The following is a 17,734-nucleotide window of genomic DNA, read 5'->3' as shown; positions in this document are numbered from 1 at the left end:
GGAAATGGACATTGTACCGTCCATAGATTTCCCCAGCCTTACATGCATTCATTTGTGTGTATGTGTATGTGTGTTTCTATGTAATTTTACTGCATAAATACCTTTGTGTAACTGTCACTACAATCAACATACAAGACCACTGCATCACCACAGGCTCCTCATATTACCCCTTTATAACTGCCCCCCCCTTTCCTATAGCCCAGGAAAAACTAACCTATTTTCTATAATTTTTCTGTTTCAAGAAGAATGTTCTTTATCTTTTGCAGTCAGCATAATTTCCTGAGATTTCTCCAAGTTGTCACTGTAGTATATATCAACAACCCAATTTTTTATTGCTGCATACATCTTTCTTTTTTAATATATTTTATTGATTTTTTACAGAGAGGAAGGGAGAGGGATAGAGAGTTAGAAACATCGATGAGAGAGAAACATCCATCAACTGCCTCCTGCACACTCCCTACTGGGGATGTGCTCGCAACCAAGGTACATGCCCTTGACCGGAATCGAATCTGGGACCCTTGAGTACGCAGGCTGATGCTCTATCCACTGAGCCAAACTGGTTAGGGCTGCATACATCTTTCTTGTATGAATGTATCCACTTGTTTAACCATTCACCTGTTGCAAGACATTTGGTTGTTTCTAGTTGTTGGCAATTAGGAATAGACCGCTATGAACATTTGGACACCATTAAACTGAACCTTCAAATTGTTTATAAAGCACTGCTGCTCCAAAGGAAGTGATATAATACCAGGAGAGTTGTTTATGAATATTGCATAGGTTCTGCTCTGTAAGGACACTAAAATTGAAATTTATTTTTAAAAGCATCTGTTGGTATTCAAAGTCACAAAACAAAAGATCACTTTTCTCTTTCCTATGAAACAGAAGTGGTTATTTGCATAAATTCCATTAAATATATGAGGTGTCAGCTTCACGTATATTAATGAAATCAATTTCAGTTCAGTTCAGTACCATAATAGACAACACACTCATGAGATAAGAGCAATTGAAAGAGAAACTTTGAGCAAATCGGTGTGTTGTAGAGAAACAGAAAAGTGAGGTACACACATATGCATATTCACAGACACATAAACACACTTCTTACACACACACACACACACACACACAGACATATACACACACAATCACAAGAAGCTAGAAAAATATAAACATGACATCCTCCTTTCGCCCGGAGATGCCTCCAAGGTGAAGGAGCTCCCTTCACAGATAGGACCATAACAACAGGGACAATTCTGGGATATTCAATACAGAAGACTAAAGCTTGAAACATCTGAGAACCTTAGTATAGATGCCACCTCTGTCAGCCAACACACCAACTGCTCTTCTCCTGCCTGAGGAATTAGCTGTGAATGATCAGACTGCAAAACACAGCGAGCTCTCTCTCTCCGCCTCAGGATCCGTGAATGAAAGGATCAGGTTAATCAAAGGTCTAACCATGAGGTATCATGAACACCACTGGAAGTCAGTAATATAACAATATAGAATGCATTTGGCACATAAACCACATGAACTGTTCAATTTTTGATAGTTTGAAGGCATTTGAGATTATTGTAAGATCTGAGTCATCGAGGCACAGTGTTTCTGGTCATCTGCAATTGTAATTCACCACATTCCAATTCACGCAGTGCTCACAGACAAAGGTATTTTGGCATTTATTGTCTAATGTGGCTGGCATTCAGAAACATAGCTTCAACTACAGTAAAATTCTGGCATATTGTATAAGCAGTTAAAAAAAGAATGCCTCGCTCCAGCCAGTTTTTGCTCAGTGGTTATAGTGTAGGCCCATGAACGGAAGGGTCTTGGGTTTAATTCTGGTCAAGGGCATGTACCTAGGTTGCAGGCCGCATGCAGGAGGCAACCAATCTATGTGTTTCTCTCACATCAATGTTTTTCTCTCTCTGTCTCTCCTCCTCCCTTTCACTCTCTCTAAAAAAATACATGGAAAAAATATCCTCGGGTGAGAATTAACAAAAATACAGAAAACAAAAACCTAGCCCATCATGAGAAGTCTCCCAGAAAACTATGGAGGGGGTTATAATGTGAGAATTTTCTAATTTATAATTCACCATTTGTTCCTCCTTCTGATATTAAATTATATATAGATATAGATATGTATAGATATATAGATATATAGATATGTAGATATATAGATATATAGATATATAATTTCTCTTGTAATATAAGTACAGAAACTTGAATGCATGTCTTTCCCATAGTAAGAGCTTGGCTTTTGTGTAGCTAGCACATTTTGGGTGATTGAGCTTAGGACTTAATTCTTTGTGTTTGCTGGAAACTGGAGTATGTATTTTGAAGGAACACAAACAAAACACAATTCATGTTAATTCTCCCTCATTTAGCTCTAGCTGGCCAGCTCACAAACCCGACAGTGTGGTGTGTTTTGTGATAAACATTGGAACCATGTGTATCCAGGCTACAGTGTGGGAGCTGGTACCTCTCTGCAGTATCAGTCGTCTGCATAATCTGTCCAACTCCAACGAAATTAGTTTATAATGTGAATTTCCTCTGCCTCAAACCAAAAAGAAAATTCATAATAGCAATTTTGGTCTGATTTATTTTCTCCCGAGGTTTTGAAAATAACAAGTGGTCTTTAAGCTTTCACTAAGGCAAGACCAGTATCAGTTGCAAAGAGAAGCATCCTGTGGGATGGATTGGAAAACTTACACTTTCAAAGAGAATCATCTTTCCTTGGTGAGACAGCATTTGTTTTTCTTCCCCAGTTCAGTGTGGGAAAATGGACAATTTCAATTCCACAAAGCCTGTAACATATTTTCATGATAATATTTATTGGCCCCAAACGCAGACATGTTGAATTCCATGTTGTTGACCTGTTGGACTTTCTCTCCTCTGAGCTGGCTGTGCTCTCTCAGGCCTCTTTTCCTCTTCTTGTGATAACAATAGCTTACTTCCCCCCCGACTTTAAAGTCTCATATGTTCCCAGCACTTGTTTGGTTTTTACATACATTACAGTCTTAACTTTAACATGATTCCCAGGAGGAAAATTCTAGTTATATCCACAATTTCCAATTAGGGAAACTGAGGCTTGGAGAAAAGTATGTGATGTGCTCAAGGTCCCATGGCCTGGTGTGCAGGAATGCCTTGAATGCACCTCTTCTTGCCATGATCCTCCAGTACTGTGCGCTTTCCTACCCACACCCCTATTAGACTGCAGTCACGGGTAGCTCGCTCTGGGTCTCTCTGCTCTGGAAACAAAAAACCAAAGGGAGCTGTCACCAAGAGTTTGTGGTGAGCAAGTCTTACCATTTTCTCCAGGACTGGTTGTGACCAACAGCCTAGCCATAGAACCCACCTTGCCTGGGTATTTTCTTAAGGTCTGCTCTTCCCATTTCCCCATATCTGCCCCCTTTTGACCCTCCCACAATGGCCTTCAGTATACTCCAAGGGATGAAATAGATTAGCATAAGCCATAATCTATAAGCCATATAATAATATGTAGTAAAATAGGAAGCAAATCCATACTTGGTCAAAAGGTACCCAGCCCTGATCACCTGATAAGTCACTTGAGATAAACTAATTTATTTAATCCTCCAAATGCCTGTGAGATATAGCTATAGCTATAGCTATATCTATCTATCTATCTATCTATCTATCTATCTATCTATCTATCTATACACACACACATACTAGAGGCCCAGTGCATGAATTTGTGCACAGGTGGGGTCCCTCTGGGTGGCCTGTAGGGATCGGGCCAAAACCTGCAGTCCAACGCTGCCCGCAGCTCCTACCTGCGGCTTCTGCTCATCCTGACCCCACTATGCCTGCCTCAGACTCACACCCAATCTGTCCCAATAGGGAGAGTTTCACGCTGTTGCAGCAGCGCTCACCAGCCATGAGCCCTGCATCTGGTGCCCTTCCAAGGGGAGTGGCCTGCGAGATCAGGCTGAAACCTGCTCTCCGACATCCCCCAAGGGGTCCCGGATTGCGAGAGGGTGCAGGCCAGGCTGAAAGACCCCACGGGGAGGGACTGCAGGAGGGCTCCAGGGCATGTTCGGCCCATCTCGCTCAGTCCCGATCAGCTGGACCCCAGCAGCAAGCTAACCAACCTACCGGTTGGAGCATCTGCCCCCAGGTTGTCAGTGCACAACATAGCAACTGGTCAACCAGTTGACTGTCTGCCCCCTGGTGGTCAGTGCACGTCATAGCGAGCAGTTGAGCAGCCTTAGCATATCATTAGCATATTACGCATTGATTGGTTGTTCTGCCATTTGGTCTATTTGTATATTACCCTTTTATTATAAAGGATACCATATATAGTATTCAGTCAGTATTGTTAAAATTCCCATTATTGGGATCACGCAGTACATTTCTTATGTGTAAGTTGCACTTTCTACTCTATTTTTGATTTTGAGAACTACCCATATTAATATATATGTAGTATCTGGCTAACTTATGTAAGAAATAAGATGAGCCCCCAAATTCAGGAGTCCTGGTAGAACACAAAACAGACTCGGGAGCCAGGCAGCAAGGCAAATATCTTCACGTCTATGTAGAAGGGTGCACAGCAAGCACATTGTCTGGAAGCATGCTCACACTGAGCAGGTGGTCTGCTCAGCATTTTAATCCTGACACACGTGACCTGTCCCTCACTCTTGATTGGAGCTCAGGTGCACAGTCTTTCACAGTTGGCTAGTTTGAAGGGAGGGGTTGACCTTTGCCGTTTCAAGATGGTGGCCCCCAGGGGAGCTGCAAGCCATGCAGCCAACATGGCGGCTGCCAACTTACACAGTCCAAAATGGCTGCTGCCTAAACTGTTCTTTGACAGAAAAGATGACTTGTTTTTTTCCTCACATTTATTTCACCTGACGAATAATTTAATCTAGATGTATGCCATATGTGATATATAACCATATCAGTATATTTTTCTATTCCCCTATTGCTGATCACTTAGGTTGCTCCACTGTTTTGTTACTGTGGACATGAAGGCATGACCAGTCTTGTATAGTTTCCTGGGCTCAGGTGCATGGGTTTCTCTGGAGGCTCTACCCAGAGCAGACCGCTGGGTGGTTGGGTATTTGCATGTAAGACATTGCCAGGTATTGTCTCATAGCTCACCCAAGTGTTTCCTTAATTTACTCCCTGATGTACAATGTATGACAATTCTTATTTCCCTACCTGCTCCCAACACTGCGTACTGTCAGACTTTCTAATTGTTAGACAGCCTAGAGTATAAAGAGGTATCTTGTGGCTAATTTTCATTCCTCCGATTCCTAATAGGGTTGAGTATTTTTTAATGTGTTCAGTCACCATCCCTTATTGATTTTTCTATGCCTCAGCTATACATATATTTGTTTACCTCTCTTCTATTTGATCTTTTAATCTCTGTCTTATTACTTTGTAGGAGTTCTTCGCGTGTTCTAAAAAAGAACTCTTTGTATGTTAATTGCATTGCAAATAGCTTCTCCTAGGATGTGGCTTGTTTTACAACTTGATTTCTGGTGTTTATGTTTTAGTTTTTATCACCTAGGAGTTTACTTTTGATGCAGCCAACTGTGTGGATAGAATAGCAGTTAAGAAAGTGGCTTTTAGTAGCAAATGGCAGGGTCAGAATCCTGGCTCTACTACTTGCTAGCTTTGCAATCTCCAGCAAGTTCCTTAACATCTTTTTACCTCAGTTTCACTATCTGTAAAATGGGAAAGTATTACTAGTACTTCTCTTAAAAGATTTGGCATGAAGATCAACTACCATATTGCCTGGTATAAAGTGAGAGCTATATAGGTGTTAGCTACTAAAATTGGTCCTTTTCATATTTTGTTTTTGAAACTCTTTCCTAACATCACTGATTTATGTACATATTTAGGTATATGGTTAAAGGTTAAATATTACTTATGATAGTCTTTGTTATACATTTTTCTCACAATATTTGGATCCTGGAACTTAAACATAGTTATGATTAAATACATTTGGAATGATCTAAATTAAATTACATTTATATATTTCTGTACAATGACTTCTATTTCAATAAATAGCATTTTGTAATGAAAGCCAACTTTATTTCTTGAAATGGAACATGCATGTAGTTACAACAGCTTCAAAAAAATGACTTTTATGTTATAGTAAGTCAGATAATATTATTGGGAGAAAGTTCTCCATGAGTAATTCCTAAACACATGAAATAAGAAGGCCGGAGACACAGGCATAATCCATGTTCATTAAATGCATAAATAGTCTGTTTGCTTTTTAAAAAGCACCCACCTCTGAGCAGTTTTTAAGAGAAGGGATTAATGCATAAACTATGCAATTGCATAGAAACCCCTAACAGACAGAGTAAAGTGTACATCCAGAGGAAATAAAATCCAAACCAGGTCTCTCTTGGGACTTCCATTTTCTGTGACCATTCATACTTTTAATGCATTTTAACTGCACCCAGGGAATCAGGAAACCATGTACGTGATTAATGCTCTTTGACTGTCCCTAAGGAATGCCCTTTTGCTTGGAGAGGATAGTTTCATAGTCCCTGCCAATGGTATTTTCTAATTTTAATAAAAAATGTTTCTTCTTTCTTCTGTTGCATCTTAAAATAGAAACACTTTTGAAAGAGATGAACAAAAAGTAAGTATTATGTAATAGTGGGATGTGTAGTCCTGCACATGAAATCACCCATTATTGTCGATGAGGCTAAATCTCGGAGGATGGGTACAAGACATCTCCCAGCTCAATGTGTGGAAATGAAGAGAGAGAAGCAAGAAATGCCTTATGAATACAGATGATGGCACATTTCTTTTTTTAATATATATTTTTAATTGATTTCAGAGAGGATAGGAGAGGGAGAGATAGAAACATCAATGATGAGAGAGAATCATTGATCAGATGCCCCTTACTGGGGATCAAGCAGGCAACCTAGGCATGTACCATGATCTCTTGGTTCATAGGTTGATGCTCAGTCACTGAGCCACGCCCGCCAGGTGATGGCACATTTTTATGTTATTCAGTGTGACATTTATTCTATTGAAACAACCCTCCAACGTCAGAGTTTTAACAGAACAGTGGTTTGTGTCTTACTCATGCGTTGTCTTGTATTGAGTTGGTGGAGATCTTTCTTTTACATGGTTACTCACGGACCCATCTCAACACAGGTCTTAACAGGGAATGAGAGTGTGAAGATCTCATTCCTGCCTTTCTCTGCCTGGAGCCGAAGGTGGCACTTGTCCCTTCTTCTCACAGACTTTCACGTGGCTCCGTCTCTGTGCAAGGGGGCAGGAAGCGTGGTTTTCATTGTGCCTGCAAGGAGAGAAGTGTGGGACTTTGGTGAGCCCTGCAAGAAGCTTTCAGTGACTTGCTCACTCTTACTGCATTGGGTGAGAAGTATCCTTAGTGTGTTTCTCTCTATAGCTTTAGATTAGGAGGTAGGAATGTGAGTTTTGGAGTTGAATAGATTAGTTTAATCCCCTACTGAGTTCCTTAAGATCCCTGTGGTCAAGTTATTTAGTATCAATAAGCCTGTTATTCGCCAACTGCCAAAATAAACGTGTGATTGATGAGAATTAGCAGAGACCTGGTATACAGTAAGTAACAAAAGGGCTTCACTGGTAAAAGGAACGTAGTAGTAAATCCTGAAGGATATAACAGAACATTTTTATTGTATCAGAAAAATAATGTCAGTTTCCTGGGACTGCCATAACAAATTACCACAATTGTGAGGCTTAAAACAAAGAAACTTATTCTTTCACAGTTTGAGGGGGAGGAGAAGTTCAAAGTCAAGGTGTGTCAGCAGGGCTGTGAACCCTATGAGGGCTCCGGAGATGGATCCTTTCTTATCTCTTCATGGTTCCCATGGCTCCAGGCATTCCTTAGCTTGTGGAGGCATAACTCCAACCTCTGCTTCCAACCTCCCTGGCCTTCTCTGTGTCTCTCTCTTCTTCTATCTCTCATAAGGACACTTATCATTGGATTCAGGACTATCTCATCTGAAGTTCTTTAATTAAATCTGCAAAACTGTTTTTTCCAGTAATGATTTTTAATTTCTAGGGATTTGATGTGGATGTATCTTTGAGGAGAGAGGGACATCATTCCACTTGCTATAAGTATGAAAGTATTTTCTACTGCTATATTAGCATCACTTATTAAATGATCATATTCTGCAGTTTTTAAAATATTGATTATAGGATGACAATTCTGTTTTAAGTGTTAAGCTTTGTAGATAGATGGTACTGCTATATAATGTTACATCTTTTTAATGCAAGAAAAAGTTACATCGGACTGACTTTGTAATGTTATTAGTTCATATATCTAATATCTATAGCTCTCATCATTGTAAAACCATTTTCAAGTTTGCTCACATGCATTAGCTTCAGAGCAATATACCCTGTAAAAGTTGTATGTCTCTTAAGGGATTACTCATGTATTCATTTATGTCAATCATGGGTTTTCTGAACCCTGATTTATGCCAGAATTCCTTTTTCCTCTGGTAAATGTATTCAAAAGTCATCTCCAAGGTATAGATTAGAGTTCTAAAACCCACTTGCTGTTGGGAAACTGATGAGCTATTCATAGAAGCTACATGATCAGAGTAAAAGATGCAGTGGAATAAGTGTAGAAAATCATTCTGAAAGTGATGCCTTCTAGTGATTGGCATCTAGATTTCTCAATTATTAACATATTAAATGGGCATATTGGAAGTATTTGTGTATATAATGATTTTTTTTATATTTAGACATTTTAAATTTATGTATATATTTAATAGAGCATTCCAAATGAATCTATGTTGCCTACATAGTTGCATTCTGCACAATATCTTTGGCATATCATGCATATGGACATATGCATACTGGGGTCATTTTATAAAATAAATGTATACAGTGAGAATTTGGGAACTGCATATTCAATTGGTGGTAAAGAGTTATAATTTTCAAATTACTTAATGTAAGCTATAATACTCAACTTAAAGGAACAGTTCACCTGAAATGTCTACAAGAAGGTATAGGTTTATTTTATGGTCCTTATAATGAAAAAGGGGAATGTTATTTCTTTTTTAAACTACCTCACAGAGTCTACATGAAACTTTTCAGACTTGTATTTTAAAAGCACTAAAATTGGGTAGACCTGCATGTATATAAAAACTATTATAAGGAACAAGTGTAATAGGTCTGGCTTTGTGAAAATTGAGCTGTTCTTCTGAAAATTACTGGACAATAAAAAATGTATAATCTGCTAATAAATGTGAATCAAAAGAGGTATACATCAAATGGATTAAAGTTAAGATTGTATGAAAATGAGGTCTCTTTTCTCAGTAAGAAATTAAAGGCAGTGCCAGGCAGCCACCATTACGACCCTAATGCCTTTGTGTCTTGTGGTGTAGGGCCCTCTTGTTTCTAATCCATGCATTAAACCTCTATGTTCTCTTTCTTACAGTTCAGCAGAAGAGCAGTTTCACTGGCAGTCACAAGGTACAGTAAGCCTTCTTTTTTTAAAAAAAAATATGTTTTTATTGATTTATTGATTTCAGAGAGGAAGGAAGAGGGAGAGAGGGAAAAAAAAAATCAGTGATGAGAGAGGATCATTGATTGGCTGCCTCCTGCATGCCCCACACTGGGGATGGAGCCTACAACCCGGGCAGATGGCTCGACTGAGAACTGAACCATGACCTCCTGGTTCATAGGTTGATGCTCAACCACTGAGCCAGGTCGGCCGGGCCAAGTGTGCCTTCTTGATGAACATTTAGTACATGTATCTCTATTGATTAATTTCCTTGTGAACTTTAGAAAGAGACTTATGAAAGTGAACATGACAGACACCATAACACTAAAATTAAATGAAGTTGTGATAGCTCACAATTTCATGGAATCTAAGTTCTCACAGTTCCCTAGTGACTTTCTGTTCTTCATGGACACATGGAATTGAGGGCGGAGGGTGCTTTAGCTTTTAGCACTGATTGACAGAAGATTACACTATGATACTGAGTGAGAATTTCATCGAGGTCATATGTTCATTTAGGGTACTTTTGGTTTTTAAGTGATTGCCTTACGCTTTAATATCATCTCATGTTTATGACTTTAAAATACTGCAATTTCAGATGGTCAAAAAGATATCGAAGATGAACTCACAACAGGTCTGGAGCTGGTGGACTCCTGTATTAGATCGCTGCAGGAATCAGGAATACTTGACCCACAGGATTATTCCACAAGTGAAAGTAAGTCAAGTGACAGTTATACTCAAAGACAATTAAAAGAGTAGTCTACCATTATTTTCTAATATAATTAATATTATGAGACATATCGGATAAGACTTCTAGATATGTTTATACTTATTTTATGTATTTCGCTTCACTCTCATCTACTTCCTTCCCACATTACCCCTCCCCAACCCACATGAGATTGCAAATGCTCTTAAATCAGTAATTGGCATCTAAATTTTCCACCAATTACTGATGTAATGATTATTTTCACCAATTACTGATGTAATGGTGATTCTCACCAATTCTCTGATAACCATTTTAGCCTCTAGACCAGCACATTGTATGAACACATCATATATGTGTTTAATCAACTCAGTGCCTGCTTTAAAATTAATTGACAATGCTTTACTCCTACAGACTATTGTTGGTAGAGATTTTAAACCATACAGCAATTATATAACAAAATAGGAAAAACGGATGTAATATATGCACTACTATTTAAGGGTAATACACTTTTTACATTTCTATATTTAGCAATTTTATATTGCTGTATTAATCTCAATAGAATATTTAAAGATTTCTTTACCTCCACTTAATTACATATTTTTCAACCAGAGTGCTTGAGATGTAAAATAAAAGTGCTGAATTGAAATGAGCCTCATATTAATAAATCATAAAATTATCTTAACTTATTTCAATAAAATCCCATAAAAAGCTAAAAATTAAATCATTAAAACTTGCATTATCTTGATAATTTATACATTAAAAATCAGTGGAGCATTTTATTCTTAATTTATAAAAATAAAATTTCCTTGAATATTCATCAAGGTTTGCCATAGAAAAAGAAGATATAAGAATAAGTAGTATAGTGATCTTGAACCATTTAACTTACATATTAGTTTATTTTCTCTGTAATCTTTCTAATACCACTACTCTTAGGGCAGTATCATCATGAATACCCAGATTTATTTAAATCCATCCCCTCAATAAAGCTTCTAAAGTAAGATGCATGATTTGTAATATCCTTGTTCTCTCTATTTTGTATTTTAAAGTATATGATTGGGTTTTTTTTAAAATATATTTTATTGATTTTTTTTACAGAGAGGAAGGGAGAGGGACAGAGAGTTAAAAACACCAATGAGAGAGAGAGAGAGACATCGATTAGCTGCCTCCTGCACACCCCCCACCGGGGATGCGCCCACAACCAAGGTACATGCCCCTGACCGGAATCGAACCCGAGACCCTTCAGTCCACAGGCTGACGCTCTATCCACTGAGCCAAACCAGTCAGGGATAAAATATAGGATTGTTACCTCTTCTCTCTGAGTCAATAAATATATTTCCTTTGTAGGGGCAGTTGTACTTAAAATATATTTTACTAATATTTGATGTACTCAACTCCCCCTTTATTAGAGAGGAGGAAAGCAGAGATAAAATAGTGTATTTTGGGTGGGGGGTTATATTGGATATCTCACTTTTTGACACGATAATAAACATATTTGATTATGAGGTTAAAAGATGGGATAAGTTTCAATACATGGAAAGTATATAAAAATAAGAAAGAGTAAAATTAAAATGAGATAAATCAACTCTACCAATCTAGCTCTACATGTAAGCACAGTGGATTCTTCTTTGAAAAAAATAAAAATTCAAGTTTGTAGTAAACAAAAAATATTAAAAATGATAAAGTTGATGAAAAATATTATGAATATGTCAATGCCTGTTTATCAATTAGACTGAATACTAGAGGGAAAAGCCATAGAAATTCGAAACAAGTAATAAATTAACTTATATTTGCTGAATGGTAATATACATATGTTATATATGTCCAAGGAATAATTATAAATATTGATCTGCTACCACATGGTAAAGACAATCCTAAACATTAAAAAGTATAACCCTAAGGAGACATATGTAATACCCTTTGTAATACTTTAAGCAATAAAACAATTTAAAAAAATTTTAAAAAAAATTAAAACAAGTATAGCCCTAGCCAGTTTGGTCAGTGGATAGAGCGTCAGCCTGCAGACTGAAAAGTCTCAGGTTCTATATCCATCAAGGGCACCTGCTGGGGTTGCAGGCTCAATCCCCAGTAGGGGGCATGGATGAGGCAGCAGATCAATGATTCTCTCTCATCGCTGATGTTTCTATCTCTCTCTCCTTCTCCCTTCCTCTCTGAAATCAATTTTAAAAAGCATGAAAAGATCACATTTTTAATAATAATTCAGTAAAATTAAGTAATTAAAAATAAGCAAAAATATAATTATATTAAAATTAAGAACCAGGCTTTTGGATCTACTGAAACAAATTTGGTCACTGCTCAATTTTTGTTTTTCAGAAAGTTTAGTTATTCTGTGCTGAATTAGCTGTCTGAAAACTCCTGGGATTTTAGTTGATTGTTTTTTTTATAAGCCTACACTTCCTTGTTTGAAGATAGGAAAGAAATAAGGCAAACACAATAACAGCCAAAGAAAGAAACAGGTGGTGGAAGTGCCACCTAAAAGTTTTATGCCAAAGGATCTGAACCACAGTGAAATGTTAAATATTGTTGTTCTTAACATTTCCAGAGTCAGTTTGAGAAGAATTAATTGGGTAAAATTTAGAAAATTAATTTTAAAGTATTGAGTGGATAACTAATATTCCGGGTATTAACTGTTGCTAATTTTAAGTATTTATCAAATAAAATCCCAGTTTTTGTTTGTATCTGTATCAGGGTTCAGAATGGAAACAGATTCTTCTCAAAAGAGTTGAACTGAAGGGAATTTGAGGTACTATTTACAAAGATTAAGGGAATAAACAATGGCTGCTGAGGTTCACAGGGAACAGCAACAGATAGAAGCCCTTGCCACCCTCAGTCCTGAAGGAAAGGGTAGGGAATAGTACCAGCAGAGTCGAGGCATTGCAGGAGCAGAGGAATAAACAGGACCTCTCTCTCCTCTCACCTTTCCCTGCCCTTCTTGTGCCTCCCAGTAGCCAAATCCTATCAGAAAACAAACAGAAGGGACTCTCATGATAGAGTGTATATGGGGTAAAGGGCAGAGAGTGAATATGGGGAGCAAAGAGAATAGGCAGCAGAACCTTCTGCTAAAGGCTAGAAGATACCATGTTTATATTCTTGATATATAAATTCAACACATAGACATGTGGTGGCTCTATGGCACATTTCATCTAGTTATTATGAGCCCATTGGATTCTGCTAGACCCTTGATTTTGTTATTATTCAATCAGTGGACTCATTAGCTAGAACAGATATGAAATAGCTAATGCGAAATTGGACCTGGCACACTGCCCTTGAGAGCCAGCCTCTTAGTCCTAACTCAAAAAAGACAACACTAAATACAGTCTAAAAGCAGCTTGGAACAGTTCTAAGTGGCAACCAATCTCAACTCCTAAGTGCATAGCACTTAATTTGTTGTGTTTAAAAGCTTTTTCTATATTTCTTTCCAAGGTCTGATTAAAATAAAAGTTGAGTTTTAGTCAACCCCTCTTCTTGACCCTCAGACTAACAATAACTGCTCTACTGTACCAACTAGAGTATCATACAGTTACCAGTGTTTCTCAACACGTGGCATTTTTTTTTTAAAGTGCCTTCTATCCTAAACAGAATGCAAATCATGTATTCAACCTTAGCCTCTGCCACTATGTTGTGACTGCCAGCTGTGTCATTTCAATTCCAGCAAATATATGTCACAGAGTCACTAGGAGAATTGGTTTTCTTGGGGGGGAAAAAGTGTTACTGACAGAAGCTCGGGGCCATTAGCATCTCACATAATGTACAGCTTGACCCAAACTGCTATGGACAAGCTACCCTATTTAATCCATGCATCCTTGGAGAAATAAACTCAGAGAAAGGGGTGATTATACCAGCCAAAAAGTAACAAAAATATGTCAGTCAAAATCAGAAATTGAATGGACAACTTGGGGGAAAAAAAGGACTTATATGTTTATAGAAATTGTTACTTGCTTTAAATATTATATTTTGAAATAGTAATTATTTCTGTCTGTAGCAAATTAAAGTTCCACTATATCCTAAAAAATACCAGCATCCAGTGGCAAGGAAATTTTAGGAGCTTAATATATTCTGAGTGTTATGGCAAAGAATGGAATGTTATCTTATTCTGAGTTTTCGAATCAGAATATATTCAAAAAAATCAAGAATCAGTTATAGAAGGTACCATGCTGAGCAGGTGAAATCCAAATAAAACAATCATATGTAGTTTGACAAAATGAATATATCATGTACTCTTGATTTATAGTCGATCATTTTCATTTAGTTACTGTGAATATACTTAATTCTGTGTAGTAAGAGATTTGTTGGGAGATCATGTTATTAAAATGCTTTAAAATATAATTCCATATATTCTTATGCAATAATAATAAAGATAAGAGACATCCTTATGAGGTGAATATTTGCATACTTCCAGGGAAGCCTGGCACCAAAGGATGCTGAAGTGGTTTAGAAGGGTAGAGTTTTTATAATAATTAAGCAAATCAAAAGGAGAAATATACTGATTATGTGACTCACATTATTAATGTCATGCTCAGCGAAAGAGGACTTACTGACTTGTTTGACTTTCTATTGTGGTGGCAGCTAAGTGCTTAGTTAGACCTGACAGGGTGGAGAGCCTCTAGGTGGGGTCCCAGGTGGCCTATCCTCCCCTTGGAGCCAGGAGACTTGGATTCAAGTCCTACTGCTGCCTCACTTACCAATAGTTGAGGACTGTCACTGGGACTCTGGAGACCCTGAGTCATTTCCTGGAAGCGTTTATTCAAATTAGTTGAGTTTATCCTCAGATTGTTCATTCCCCGTGAAATCACATCATCATATGCCTTTTGGTCCAAGTTTTGAAATACCAATGAGACAGTCTCCTTTCCAGAAGATTGTTATTGTTCCAAGTCTTTAGATACCAAATTCGCTCACACCTACTTCCGCCACTATCTTTCGTGTTCTAGAGCCCACGGGAAGCCAGCAGTGGCAGAAAAGGAAGGTGGGATCAAAAGTCAAGGAAAAACCCAGGTGTCACACAGGGTGCCATTCTGTCTCTAGGGAGCTATAATTATATTTCTTCCCAGATATTGTCACTACCTATTTTTTTAAGCCAATGTTCAATTTATTTTTCTGTTATATTCTTCTAACACATAGGTTTTTTAAGAAGGATGTTATACCTTCTCCAAAGAGGTCACCATCTCAGAAGCAAACCTAGGAATCGAGGAATAAGCAAAGACATAAACTACCAAATGCTCCTTAAGCAAGAGAGAACAATGTAGAGTTCTCATGAAAAACATTACTCTCGGGTCTTCTGGGCTCAAGTAAAAAGTTAGCACCTGGTGGAAATTTCTAATGAAGTACAATTGGGTTTTGAATTGTCAAGGCACCATAGATGCCCACAACTTTAATATGAGTACCAGGTGCAAGCTGGCGAAAGCGAGGACAGTATCAGAACTGGTATGAGCATGGGAAAAAGTAGAGGCTGAAAGCCCTCATTAGAAAATCAGAATAAGCAGACTTTCCCCCAGGGACAGCGGAAGGCGAGGTCTCCTGTTAACACCTTATGGAGATGTGTTGTGGGATCCCTCAGAAGTTAAACCACTTAAAACTGCCTCTGATCAAATAATAAGTCACTTCCACAGCAACTGATGTTAGCAAATCTTAATATACTGAGGCTTTATTTTGTCACTATAGGCCCAGGTAGGTGTTACAGTCACTCATTTTTTTACATATGTGTTTTAAACACTTATTCACAGTGGCACAGAGTCTCTGCCTTGTGGTCTTTGTACTCTAGTCAGGAAATTCTGAAATCAAGCCATCTAAATACTGTAATTTCAGGTGGGTAATCACTGCAAGCAATGTCAGAGCTGGTACTGGGTACTTGGAAATCCTGGGGGTCCCTGAGACCCTCTCATGGGCTCTGAAAAGGCACCACCAGTTTTCACAATAATCCTCCAATGTTATTTGCCATATCCATGCTCACCCCCACACAGAGAGAGTTAGGTGAGAACAAGGGTCTCACAGGATGAGAGAGCCACAGGGAATAAAAGCATCATTGTTCCGAGGGCTCATGGAGGGTGTTTGATGTATCCTCTTGTTTTAAATATTTTCCAGTTTTTATACACTAAGTAGCATTCTTTATCACCCATAGAAATAAAAGCTCTCTGGGGTCCTCAGTGACTCTCAAGAGTGAAAGTTCATGAGACCGGAAAGTTTGAGAGCCTCTCTAGTTTTGAGAGAATGATCAAAAGGCCAGGAAGTCTTCCACTGTGAGAAGGTGTTTGATCAGGGGCCTGAGTAAATTCCACAAGCAGGCCATGCGGGTATCTAAGGAAGAGATTTCCAGCAGATCCAAAGCTGGTTTTGATGCTGGTGTAAGTCCACAAGTAAAGTATAGTGTCATCAGGATGGAGCTTTTAAATTTAGTTTTCTTCTAAATTTATTTGTATTAATTTTCAATTCTTTTCATAATTATTAATAACAAGAAATATGAACCCATTACCTTGGACAATTAATTTATAAAGGAATATATATAATGTTTTCTGACTTTGTGCTACATTTATTTTTTTTAAATGGTAAATACTCTGAATATAAACTTTTATAAGGAAATACTTAGAGAATGGAGCAAACTATAAAAATACCATTCTATGATTATACAGGTCATATATGTCATGTCAATTCCAATGCACAAAAAACATTCTTGAACTATACAATTTTATTTAAAGTTGTACACTTGAACTTTAGTTTTTGCTCCTGTCCCTCCGTTGTGCACAGAAGTAAAGAACTAAGTAAGTTATTGCATAGTGTGGACACTTTACCAATGCTCAATTTTCCGTACATGGTAAAACTTGAAAAAGCAAATTACTTAAGCCAGTAACATTGGTTGAATCTAAATCAGTTTTAAAAGCTAAGTGAGTACCTCTCTATTCCTGAGACCATTGCAGCTTTAATTTTCACATAAAGCATTAAACATGGAAAGCACTTGACCACATGGAATCGATCTTCTGGGGATAGACTTTGAAATGAAGTTTAAAAACACACCTGCCCATAGAACAACCACATCACTCTACGTTTCCTGGCATAACAAGTTTTCCCCTCAGTTAATTTTAGAAATGGTAGCTGGTTCAACCACTGTTTTCAGGGGATTCCTCGGCAGAGCTTTCACTATGAGGTTTTGGGGTTACTAATGAAGACTGGGGGGAAGGAACCAGTTTATCACGGCTAGCAACTTCTTATTCCAAGTTAAGTTTGTAAATTGACAAGTTCATCCAAAGCCCATAAAGAAGAAACTGCTGGTATAAATGAAACTTATTAATAGGGCAATTTAAGCAAAAGTCAATATTTCTACTCTATAGAGTTAACTTGTAGTTAGGTATGACTAAAGTGCTTTGAGCTTGATTAAAATCAATTTGAAAATCATACAAAGAATTGGTAGTTTTTCTTATTGATTTTGTAATTTATAACAGTTCTTTTGTGTGTATATGTATATAATTTCCATCCCCTCTTCTTTTTATTCTCACTTAATGCTTTCTATAAAGAGATTTCCCCTTTCTCTTTATTTGATCTTGCTCTAACAA

At 37.7% G+C, this 17,734-nt stretch overlaps 1 protein-coding gene across 2 annotated transcripts in view; it reads left to right on the top strand.

Annotated features, from left to right (window-relative positions):
- CTNND2 (catenin delta 2) overlaps window positions 1-17,734 on the top strand; it is a 784,675-nt gene that overhangs the window by 420,291 nt on the left and 346,650 nt on the right. For both annotated transcript variants that reach the window (XM_081089970.1, XM_081089969.1), the window contains exons 4-5: window positions 9,407-9,441; window positions 10,068-10,184. In XM_081089970.1, coding sequence (XP_080946096.1) covers window positions 9,407-9,441; window positions 10,068-10,184 — 152 coding nt within the window. The remainder of the gene's footprint in view (window positions 1-9,406; window positions 9,442-10,067; window positions 10,185-17,734) is intronic.

Source organism: Myotis nattereri (assembly GCF_964212035.1).
Source record: "Myotis nattereri genome assembly, chromosome: 4".
Classification (NCBI taxonomy): domain Eukaryota; kingdom Metazoa; phylum Chordata; class Mammalia; order Chiroptera; family Vespertilionidae; genus Myotis; species Myotis nattereri.
This window is presented reverse-complemented; position numbering and strand designations above follow the sequence as displayed.